The 12,515-nt window shown below is 42.8% G+C and overlaps 2 protein-coding genes across 3 annotated transcripts in view; one reads left to right on the forward strand and one right to left on the reverse strand.

Annotated features, from left to right (window-relative positions):
• NOS1AP (nitric oxide synthase 1 adaptor protein) overlaps nucleotides 1-12,515 on the reverse strand; it is a 1,240,081-nt gene that overhangs the window by 76,047 nt on the left and 1,151,519 nt on the right. The window lies entirely within an intron of this gene.
• On the forward strand, nucleotides 1,154-9,256 carry LOC144775972 (spermatogenesis-associated protein 46-like). The gene is made up of 2 exons (XM_078659249.1): nucleotides 1,154-1,257; nucleotides 8,558-9,256. Exons 1-2 carry the CDS (start codon nucleotides 1,167-1,169, stop codon nucleotides 9,076-9,078), a joined length of 612 nt encoding a protein of 203 aa, XP_078515375.1. The 5' UTR covers nucleotides 1,154-1,166; the 3' UTR covers nucleotides 9,079-9,256.

Below are 12,515 nucleotides of genomic sequence, written 5' to 3' on the forward strand. Positions count from 1 at the left end.
CACTTTTCTTTTTCCCAAACGTATTATCCTTTAGAGGTGGAGTAATATGTGCATTATGAGGAAACTGGTGGTAGTGGTGACAGCGCTATGCTGAGATTCGATTTAAAAGCTGTCATCTGTATCCCTCGTATTGTTCTTGTGACCCTTCTTATGCATGCATTTCTTGGCTGCTTTGCATGAGAAGGCATATTGTATGCTATTTCTAAATTATTTCAAAATGCAGCTTTTTTGTTATTCTGCCAGCCAGTTCTGCTGATGGTGGGGTGCCCATTCTCATGGTTGGTAACATAGCTCTTTCTGACCAGCTTGTCTACTTTTCACTATTAATGAACTTGGGTCCATTTCGCTGACACTTTTGTAAAAATCGCGGCATTTTTACAAAAGTGCCGATTTCGCGGGCACTTTTGTAAAAATGGCGGCATTTTTACAAAAGTGCAGATTTCGCGGCAAACAGCGAAATCGCGAAATCCTGGAGGGTCTGACTATACACCACTAACATTACTAGTGAGCTAGTTCAGTCAACAACACTCCAACTATACCTTTTAACTGTAGTAATTGTACATCTGCTACTCTGGTAACTGTACTGCTTGAGTAACTGCATTAACTGGATTACTATAATGGGTAAATATACGTATTGTAGCAATGCTATTTCTTTAACTGCACTAAATTTAGTAACTCCATAAATGTGTGCTTTAACAAAATGTTTTTGATCAAATGAAAATTTTCTAGTTGTATTACTCCCTAATTTCAATTAACACCTCAAACCATTTTGTGAGCATCCTACACGATTCTTTCGATGTTAAAACCAGCAGTATTCATGAATATACCTTAAGGTATTGTTGATAAAAATAATTTAATAACGTAATTATGAATCATTTTTTTCTACAGCCTTTTCTAGACTCCACAGGCACAAAAGCTGGTCTAGTAATTCTGAACAATTCCATTGCCTTTATTCACAATCCAAGCGGGACATGTTTTGTTGTCACATTGACAACTCATTCTGCTGGCATAATCCACCAATTCACTTTTTTTCCCATTTTCCAAATACCAATGGTGACAGCCAAAAACAAAGTCATGACAGTCAGTGGAATTCATGTGGAGGAAAAACAGCGTTTTATTCATTAGTGTTCTCACTTCTTCATCCTGCAGGCATGCCCAAGCTATCTATGGTAACTGAATCCAGAGAAGAGAGGGACAAGAAATGGCGATGCTCGTTATGCAGCGACAGCAGTTTGTCCAGTTCACGCATCTGCCATGGTGAGACATCATCCCTCTTGTAACTTCATGTAAAATACATAAAATATTTTGTTAACCCAAATTTAAAATGAGACTCCACCTAAGAAAAAATCTACAAATGTTGCAATAGCTCTTCTCAATTAGCATGTGCTGTAAGTTTATGAGTTGTCCTTTGGGGTCAGAGATGTGATTTTGTATCCTATCAAAACAAATTGATTTCAGTGCGTTTAGAAGGACACACACCTAAATACATGGATCCCTTGAGGACATAAATGTAAAAATTAGATCATTGTTTGAATGCTTTTAGTGCACAAAATGAAGTGGCATGAAGCCCATATTTCACAGAGACCAATGAAGCAATGAAAATATTTAATGGGCCTCTGTAAAATAGGGATTTCGTCATCATGATGACAGCCGCCAAATCACTCTGCGACCTTTATCATTGTGAGGCCACCAAGATTATGCGACAATGGAGTAGCAAATTACGCAGGAAGGCTACCCAAAAATAAGGCACGAAAAGGTACATTATGGAGCATGTTTTCTGGCAGTACTATTTTGATCCATTTGAGAAAGAAATATGTTTTTGGTGAAATCTGTAAATGATGTGCCTAATATGTGGCAAGTGCAGTGCAGTAAATTCATAATTCCCAGGTAAATGCAGCAACCAGAGAATTGCAAGATTCTAGTGGTACTGGACATTTTCCATTATTTTACCAATAATCTAATCATGGAAGGTAAACAAAGCCTGAACATTGAAATTGTAATCAGTGCTTACTGTTAGTTACACCTTCGAGAGAATAGCTTCAACAATCCCTGCCTTGTACAGACAGAATTAAATCTTTAATAATGCAAAGAGTGGTTTTGTCTAAAATTCTACATTCTTAACTCCAACAACAAAATGAAGTATTGTACTCTTCTTTTACTGCAAACACTCAAATAATATAGTCCAATATTATATTTACTATTTATAATAAACCTTTCCCCGTTTGGATAAAAACCTATTTTTAAGCCTGCTACTCATTATAAAATGCATAATGGGAAATTCGTAATATAGTTCTAACTTGCCATGTAGGGGTTCTGGTAACATTTATAAACCAGTTAGCCATCGGACTCCTGGTCTATGATGTCACTAGAACCCCTAAATTCCAAAATTGGATCAAATGACATGATATGTATCGCTCTCACACTCTACTTTAATATATTAATTTATATATCTATGTATCTATATAGATATATATGTATATATTGTTTCCAAAGTTCGCTCAGAAATTAGGAACGCACTCCAAAAGCAGGTAGATTACACACCATTATTTATTGAGCAAAGCGTCATTTCACCCCGTTTTGTATCGTCCCTTGCCTGACATGTTTCGAAGTTCCATATTTCTTCTTCAGAGGCAATCGCGAGCAGACAGGAAATTGCTAGCCAAACACAATCCTCGGCGCATTCCTTACTTTTATAGGCCTCCGGTGTGCCTTTCCCCGATGGCTGTCTTTCACAAAGCACGCTGGGACTTGTGGTTTCCAATTATACACATTTTTCCCTCCGGTGGGTCTGCCTACATACGCGCTGATTCCAGGACACAATTAACAATTACAGCCCTCCAGTGGGCCATAGGATGAAATTAGGCTCGTCCAGATTGTTTTCGTGCAGTGCCACACATGAGCAGGAAGGAACATTTCCAACTCCTGCGGTCCAGCCATCACTTCATGGGCGGTGCGATTACCCACAGCCAGAGCCGCCGTGATTTATTGTTTCTAAAGTTCGCCCAGAAATTAGGAATGCACTCCAAAAGCAGGTAGATTACAAACCATCATTTATTGAAGAAAGCGTAATTTCAACCCGTTTTGTATCGTCCCTTGCCTGACAAGTTTCAAAGTTCCATACTTCTTCTTCAGAGGCAAACGCGAGCAGACAGGAAATTGCTTGCCAAACACAGTCCTCTGCGCATTCCTTTCTGAGCGAACTTTGGAAACAATATATATATATACTCCATCCCACTTCGGCAAAGAAGAAGGCACGTATTCGAAGATGTCAAGTATGGCTTTCTTTATTAAATCAGGGTTCACACGACCCCATTGCTCGAGAGACGTGTTTTGGCTTCGCAGAAGCCTTTATCAATCTGATTGGCGCCCTGCACCTGTGAGTATATATAGCCCTTCCCCCCTTGAAAGGCACCAGTAAACATCAAGGAAATACTATTACGATTTAGACATGGATAAATGCAATGCCTTTTTACAAATGTAAAAACATATTCCTGACATCATGTCAAAAAACAGTACAAAAGGGGGTGGTGATGGACGGAGCACCTGAACCAATCAAACACTCACACCCAGTCAACAGATCTGGGTTTAATCCATCACCGTTCTTTAGCCCACTCTGCCACCCCAGTTCAGACATGGCCATATGCAAATCAGTCTGACCCTGTGCCTCATGGGAACAGTCCAGCCCGAACTGCCAAGCCATGCCTTCCCTGGACCAGAATCAAGCTTCCTAAAACCGGTTTCTGGCATTTTAGCCGTCTTCAGCCAGGCTTGCTTGAATCCAGTGGCAAAGTGAGCAAGGGACTCAACATCTGAGCATACCCTGCCAATTTATGGCGAACAAAGTGGTAGAAAAGGGGGTGGTGATGGACGGAGCATCTGAACCAATCAAACACTCACACCCAGTCAACAGATCTGGGTTTAATCCATCACCGTTCTTTAGCCCACTCTGCCACCCCAGTTCAGACATGGCCATATGCAAATCAGTCTGACCCTGTGCCTCATGGGAACAGTCCAGGCCGAACTGCCAAGCCATGCCTACCCTGGACCGGAATCAAGCTTCCTAGGGCCGTTTTCTGGCATTTCAGCCGTCTTCAGCCAGGCTTGCTTGAAACCAGTGGCAAAGTGAGCAAGGGACTCAACGTCTGAGCAAACCCTGCCAACTTATGGCGAACAAAGCGGTACAAAAGGGGGTGGTGATGGACGGAGCATCTGAACCAATCAAACACTCACACCCAGTCAACAGATCAAGGTTTAATCCATCACTGTTCTTTAGCCCACTCTGCCACCCCAGTTCAGACATGACCATTTGCAAATCAGTCTGACCCTGTGCCTCATGGGAACAGTCCAGCCCTTACTGCCAGGCCATGCCTTCCCTGGACCGGAATCAAGCTTCCTAGGACCAGTTTCTGGCATTTCAGCCGTCTTCAGCCAGGCTTGCTTGAATCCAGTGGCAAAGAGAACAAGGGACTCAACATCTGAGCATACCCTGCCAACTTATGGCGAACAAAGCGGTAGAAAAGGGGGTGGTGATGGACGAGGCATTTGAACCAATCAAACACTCACACCCAGTCAACAGATCTGGGTTTAATCCATCACCGTTCTTTATCCCACTCTGCCACCCCAGTTCAGACATGGCCATATGCAAATCAGTCTGACCCTGTGCCTCGTGGGAACAGTCCAGCCCGAACTGCCAAGCCATGCCTTCCCTGGACCGGAATCAAGCTTCCTAGGACCGGTTTCTGGCATTTCAGCCGTCTTCAGCCAGGCTTGCTTGTAACCAGTGGCAAAGTGAGCAAGGGACTCAACTTCTGAGCATACCCTGCCAACTTATGGCGAACAAAGCGGTACAAAAGGGGGTGGTGATGGACGGAGCATCTGAACCAATCAAACACTCTTAGCAGGCATCGCTGTCAGGATCACAATGTCCATTCCCGGAGCCTTTTCATGGCGGTCCCACTGCCATGAAAAGGCTGTCAGAAAGCCCCTGTTCCCTGTGGGCCACTCCTAGGTGGCCAGCAAGGGGGGAACTTGTGGTGTCCCCGAAACATACGTGCACCGTGTCCCAGTCACCACATGGTGCCTGGCACACAGTGCATGGATGTTTGTAAAAGCAGGAAGTGTTGTTCGACGGCACAATGGGACTTTTGCGAGTGCAGAGCATTCTGGGACATTGGAGCTGCATTTTGCGATTCGGAAAACCAGCGGTCCTGTAACGTGCAGTCCTTCAACAAAACAAACTGTAAGATGTGCATTTGTTTTTTGGGCATAATCAGCGCCCCGGGGTACAATTTGCACAACAACATAACCTCACAGGGTACTGGGGGTGAGGTATTGATAAACAAACGTTATGTCCAGTGATTAGTTAAAGAATCATTCAGAATAGCCGAAGGACTGCCATATGAGTTCATGATGGTGTTGAGTGTTATTTGATCGATGCTCAGAGGACTGTGTGAATGTTCAGGTGAGATATTACTCATCGGATAGGAGGAGTTTGAATTTGCTGCCAGAGAATATATTTTTTTTTATTCTGAATTCATTGCATGTGATGCCAGAGTATTATACATTTTGCTCATTTTATTCCTATCTTGTGTGTACTGAGCAGGAAAACATGTTTCTATATTAGTTGCATGCTAAAGTCCGAGTTTTGCAAGCATACAATTGAAATATTAGGGCGTGGTTCCCAAACTGTGGTCAGTAGACCCCCAGGGGTTCGTGACACTTTGCCAGAGGGGCCGCAGGTAGCAGTTTTAAAAGTTCTGCCAAGTTCTTTGTATAATGAGCAGCTTTTTGGCAATAATAAAATTGTCAAGATAACTCCAGTGCTTAATGTACCCGCTGGAGAGAGGAGAGTGTTGTCCAATGGCAGCTTTGACTCATCTATGGTAACACTGATGGTTAATATGTCTGCAGCAAAGAACATTTACCATGCATTACATTTTTTTATTTTATGTGCATACCTAAGTGGGATACTGCTTTTGCCACAGAGATTCTTTTGTAACTGTGCAGTTCATAAATTACAATGGAAATCCATCACAGTGAGCTATGAACTGCCATGAAAGAGCTGCATGCAAGATGTATGGTACAAGTTAGTAACTTATGTTTTTTTCACAGTCTTTCAATATCTGGTTGCTGCTAAAAAAGGTTTGTTTGGGTAGTAATACATTCTTATTAGTGAAGTCAACACTAACCACTGTGTTATGTTCTGAATCCTGAATTTGCACTTCTTACACTCTTAAAAAATGCATACCAGTATGGATGACATGTGAATCCTACACCTTGTAATCCCCTTTGCTTTATGTAACATTTTCTATACACTGATTTACACACGTATGATTAATTGTCTCTGTATAGGTGTGTTAAGTAAAGTGCTCTGACACCCTACACTGGTGCTATAAAACAAATTAAATACATGTGACATAAGGGCTATGGAGAGATGGGAGGCACTGTTGAAAGGTGATAGTAAGGGAATCATTGAAGAGCCCCAATAAAGATTGTTGTATCCTGGTGAAGTGTAAGGTCATCATTTACTATGTTTTAAAAACAAATACATCTGAACATATAATAAAAATATGCTGTAGAATGCACCATTTTCCCCATATTTTCCCGGGGGGATATTGTCCTTGGGGGAGAGCCCCCCCCCCCCCCAAGCTCCCTTTGCAGTGGTCAAGCTCATTCGCTGCACTTGGTGTGTACACCATATGGGTACTGATCTGACACTATTTGTCAGGGCTACTTTGCGTTTTCAGTCTCGCCTCAGCAGGACCCGGAGCCTACTACCACGAAATAAAAAGAAACATTGAAAAGTTAGTTGCCGAGATGCAGCACCAACCTTCCCAATAAAAGTTTTTGATTCTTGCACATTTTTTCAATATAAAATTCTTTAGTAATTCGAGTATTTGTTTGGTGTGCACTTGTTTGTGCATTTTTTGCAAATTACTGTTTTAATGTTTGAAATGTAAATCGTACAAATTGCTTATGGGTTCCTGGCTTCCAGTAGTGACTCTATGGGGGTACTCTGGAGTCAAAAGTTTGGGAACCACTGTATTAGCCCGTTTGAGCCCCCGGTGCTGCGAGAGTGCGCAGTTTTGGGTGTGTGCTAGAGGTTGAACTTGTAGAATTTATCCTTGGTCCTGTAAGAGTATGCATTAGGGGGTGAGTGTATTGATTTTTTCCAAAGTATTTGTCCCTGGTCTGCAAGACTGTGCATTAGTGTGCAAGTGCAGTGGCCCAGCAAGTGGGTGCAGTAGAAGGAATGTGGCATATGTGTCCCTGGTCTTACAAGAGCATGCAGTAGAGGATGAGTGTATTGAATCTTTCTTGGTCCTACGAGAGTGAGCGGTAGAGGTATGCTATAGTGTAGAAATTGAATAGGCAGTAGAGGGAGAACGTGTCGTACGTGTCCCTGCATGAGCATGCTTTAGAGGGAGAGTGTATGATTTATGCCCCATGTCTTGTGACTGACTGGGTGGCAGTAGAAGTAGGTTTAGAACCTGTGCCTGGCCCTGCAAGTGAATGAAGTAGAAGGTAGGTGAATTTTATGTGTGTCACTGGGGCAAAATATTGTTTCCCTGGTATTGTGCATGCTAGTGGTTATGTTTGGAAGGATTCTGCTTGACCTGTATATGGGTGTGCTTTTGGTTTCATATAGATGGGGTCAGATGCGACCACGGTGTGAATAATGTCTTGGGCTTGTATTTTTATTATCGAAGCTAGAGTCTCTTACGGTTCTGTTGTTATTTTTATAAGTCCTGTTGTACTTGTATTATTTTCTAAGGGCAGAAGTTCTATAATCTGCTTTTTATTACTCTCTAAGAAAAATAGATGTGTTATTATCTGCTGCTGGTTGTAATGCATTCTTTGCACAGCTTCTCTGTTTCCCTGCTCTGCTCAGCTGGTGTGTGATGTCATGGAATATTGGTGAGTGACTGAATGAGTGGACAGTGAGAGAGAGTGGGCTGAGCATAGAGGATTCTGCTCCTGGTGGGGTTCCCTATTAAATACCTTGAAATCTTCCCAATAAGCCTTCAACCTGCTATCCTATGTGAACTGGCTACTTGACTTCTACTTATGAATAGAGAACATTTTTAATTATGACACATTTCCTCTATATTGATTTACACATTCATTGTCCCTGTATAATGAGTGTGTGTGAGATGTAAAGCACTCTGACACCTACATTGATATGAGGAGTGGAGTAAAAGAAATTAAATTAATGTGAGAGATGGGCTAAGTGGCGATGAGGGGGCACCATTGGAGGGTGGTAGTGAGGGAATCCATTTAGAAGGATCTCACAGGGGGGCTGGGTGGTGCCAACAAAGATTGTTGTACTGAGCACTACCAGTGCTAAAATTGGCCTTGTTCGGTAAACATGACATGTGGCAGCAGCAGAGTTGGGCTTTTAGGAAAAACTGTAGGCCTCTGCACTTATTTTTTCCTTTTTACTAATTAAGAATCTTGCTGTGTGTATGTGAGTGTGCATATCTCTGTGTACATCATTTGGTGAAATACAGCAATAATTTAAGCAACTTCAAACACTATCATTTTGCTTTCTTTACAGAAGATTCTTCGGACTACAAAATCTTAGATCTGACCCGGGCAAACTGCACTGTCTACCGCCCTTGGTTCTCCCCCTACAGCTATTTTGTGTGCCTGGAGACAGACAGCCTTTTGGAACCCTGCTGTTTAATTGAAACACCTGTGGACGAAGCGCGGGAGACTGCTGTCGACGTGCCCGGACATTGTGGCGGGAATAGCAATTGCTCCGCCCCATCTTCACCGTGTAGCACCTGCCTCCATGGCTCAAAACGAAAATCTACATCGACACTGAGCCCTAAAGACACCATTACCTCCCAAGACATTATCATGGCCGCCAAGTGGCTCCCGCCGCAGCAGAACGGCCACAAATGCATGGCTTGCTGCAGGATGTTCCCCACCCTACACTCGCTGCAAAACCACATAAAGAATGGGATGCATGATGGCTTCAGCTGCAAAGCCTTCTACAGAAAACTTAAAACATTCTGGCAGCGGGACAACAAGCAACGCGCCATGGAGGTGTCATCGTCCGAGAAGGACCATTGAAGAACCAAGCAAATCCTATCCCAGTACAAAAAATAGCTCAGTATGATTATATTTATACATCTTTGCTTTCACTGGTAGTTTTTACTGCCTAAAATCTGCTACTCTGAGGTCACAAGGTAATAATGTGTGACAATAAAATCACATTATATATATATTTTGCTTTTGCTGCTTCCTCTTGTTAAATGATGGTGCCGGTTCCAGAATGCTCTGGCGTAAACAAAGCTGATACTTTCCATGTAGCCACCTATACTTCAGTGTTAAGTACCCCTCTCTTTTGTTGAAACTGCCAAATATATACATGGGATGGCCATGAGGTTCCTCAAATTGGAATTTTTCGCAGAGGACTGTGGGAAGGAATACCAGGAACCAGAAGAAGAATATCTGATTATCCAAGACTATTGATCCATAATATAGCCATCTTTCACTTTATTTTTTACAGTTTTGTGAAATTGGTATTTTGGATTGAAGAAGAACCATTATTACACTGGTTTGCAAAGTGATGACATCATTGTATTAAGCGCTTCAAAAGCAATGATGTTAGTAGTCTGCTACAACTGAATCTGAATTGGCCCTCGGGTACTAGAAGCACTTTTCTTTAAAAGGAAATCAGATCAGACAGTAATACTGCTTCTGCTGCAAGGGAACACGTAACAGACACTTCAGTACATGAAATCTTGGTTTTCAATTCTTAAAGTGGTTTCACAAGAGGAGGCCTAAGAAGTTGGATGGGGGAATAATTAGAATTTTACAAGACATGGAGTACCATATTAGAAGACCTGCCCCCGAAACCCCAACTTCCAAAACAGCTTCTCTGGTTAATGGGCACCTCAAGTCAATGCTACTAGTTCTAAGCTCCCTATCTCACTGCGAGGATGTGTTGATGCCCACAGCCATTATTGTATGAGAAACTGTTTGTCCAGCGCCACTGTAGTATCGGCTTAACTAAAAGAGTGTGAGGCAAAAGATTTATAAAGTGTTTTTTTCAGTCTGTTAAACGCTAGGCAATTTGTCTTGATGTGGATGCCAACGGGAAGCCCAATCCACAGAATAGGGAACTCAATTTGAATGGAAGAGTCAATTCAAGATGGCTTCTCTATGTCTTTGGAATCTGATGTAATAGCCCATCAAAGAGAATAAGACGTCTGACCTAACGTACTAAGGTCACGAAGTCTGCTAATCCTTCCATGTTCAGGCTTCACAGTATTAGAGCGCATGTCACAAAGGCAGGTTTTAGATCACGGATGTAGACTCTTTACCATCCACATATTTAGTCTGAGTGTGGTGATACATTGCTTATCTCTGTATGAAAGGATTCAGTTCAGGGCAGGTTGTCTACTCTAAAGGCTGTGCACCGTAGGTCTTGAAAGTTTGAAGAAATGTTTGGGGCCCACTTGTGAGAAATTGGGTTGTTGAGTGACTGGAGTGTGAGCCCTAGTAAAGCAAAAGCCACAGTCCCTGGCAGGGTGAACCACAAAAAGACACTGAATAAACCTGTGCTTAAACCTAGGTTCTGGGCACAAAAAACAGTCAGGATTAATTTAGAAACAATCTGTAAATTATTTATGCAGCACACAGACCATAATAAAGTGAAAACAAAACACAACAAAAATCCCACACCAATTTAGAAAGATAGGGTAAATGTGTATAAATTATTTGACAACAAAAATCTAATCAGTAGTTATTTTTTTTCAAGTAAAACGAACGCCTAAAAGATCTAAGCACTAACCACGGACGTCTAGTAACACGAGAATGGGTCCAGAATATCCAGCAGGACGAGCCAAGAGGCTGTAGCTAAAGACAGATCCAAGTGTTTGGATACCGTTTTGGTGAAGGACAGCTAGACAGGATTTGCTACTGTGGAAAATAACGTAGCGGGAGCAGCCGTGAAGTCAGGCTGACCGGCAATGCACCTTGGGTGGAGTAACGAGCAGTTTGGTCCTAGTCATCCCTTGGTTCTCAAAGCTATTTTTAATCAAACATTTTTCAAGTCCCAAGTTTTTGCTTTTTGGCTATCTGGCCTCCTTTTGCTAAAGGTCCAGGACTGGTGGAACACCATTTGGGGTTTCAGGCTTCGCTCAACAGTGGGAGCCTTTTATGTCCCTGTAGATCTAAACACGAGGCCAGTAAACTAGGCCTTGGATTCACTCTGGTAGTCCTGAGTTCAGGTGAAGATGCAGGGCTCAAACAGCAAGGGTTGCCTCCGAGGGTTTAAGGCATGGTCCATGCAGCAAAGTAGTCCTCCAGGTACAACAAAGCAGTCTTGCAGAGTGCACAGCGGGTCACTGCAGCAGGCAGTCCTCTGTGAGTCCTTCTGCAGGTGCAGAAAGAGAACTGAAGAGTTGCTGTACTGCCATTGCTGCTGGGTTTCAGAATGCTTGGCTGCTACTTTGGAAGCCCTGATGTGTTTAGCTAGATTGGAAACTGCCTCTTCGTGTAGGCCTGCATTTTGATGCAACCCCTCTTCTCATGTTTGCCCTAAATTGCAACGCTCCCATGGGCTTTGCAGTCTTGTTGTCAGTTTTGAGCTGTTACAGTGTTTCATCCACTGTGCCTCCATACAGCTGTTCCCCAATTGGAGGGTGTATTTATGATGTTGGCTTGCACGTTCGGTTTGATTTCCAAGAATCGTAACCATGAATGGTGGCATAATGTTGCTGTTGCCATCATTTGGCGACTTGCTGTGTCAGCTGCATCTAATGCCGATTTCAGGCATGTATTTGCAATATTTTTGCCTTTGTTCCACCAAGCTTGCTGCTCTTTCTGTATTGCTCAGGTAGGTGTTTCATGAGCTCTGCCATCTACTCCCAATGCTGGTATGCATGCCTGTTCAGCATGGCGTTAGATTTTACTATACACCATTGATTGGCTGCATTCCTCTCAAATGTTTGGCCCATGAGATCCTTTTTTTTGCTCTCTTTGTCTGGAGGTGGCCCAGATGTTGATGGGATGTATGCCCTTTTCCTTGCAGTGGAAGTGATGTTGGAATCAACTGGCACTGTACTCTGGATGTAGACAGGGTCTTTTGAGGAATGTTTATATTTCTTCTCAGCCCATGACATCACTGCTCTGCATGTGGTGGGCTCTTTGAATGCCTCCCTTCCTTGGTCCAGTACACTGGGTAACATTGGAAGAATTGATTCCTTGTTTTCGTTGGTATTAGTGTCTCCACTAGGAAATAGGATTGAGACTTTTCCACTTCTAGCTGCACTCTAAACTTGTCTACAGACTTCTTTATTATGTGACTGTACATCACAATGTCATCTGGAGGCAAAGGCTACAACGGATAACAATCAACCCCTTCTTCAGGGGAATTGGTCTCTATTTCATGTCACTCAGGTTCTATATATATATGGTGTCATTTGACCCCTGAAACATTCCCAGGCATTCCAGTTCTTCCTCTACAAAGAAGTATTCCTCCTCCTCGCTTTGAGGTTTTG

This window comes from Lissotriton helveticus, chromosome 1_1 (assembly GCF_964261635.1).
Source record: "Lissotriton helveticus chromosome 1_1, aLisHel1.1, whole genome shotgun sequence".
NCBI classification, from domain to species: domain Eukaryota; kingdom Metazoa; phylum Chordata; class Amphibia; order Caudata; family Salamandridae; genus Lissotriton; species Lissotriton helveticus.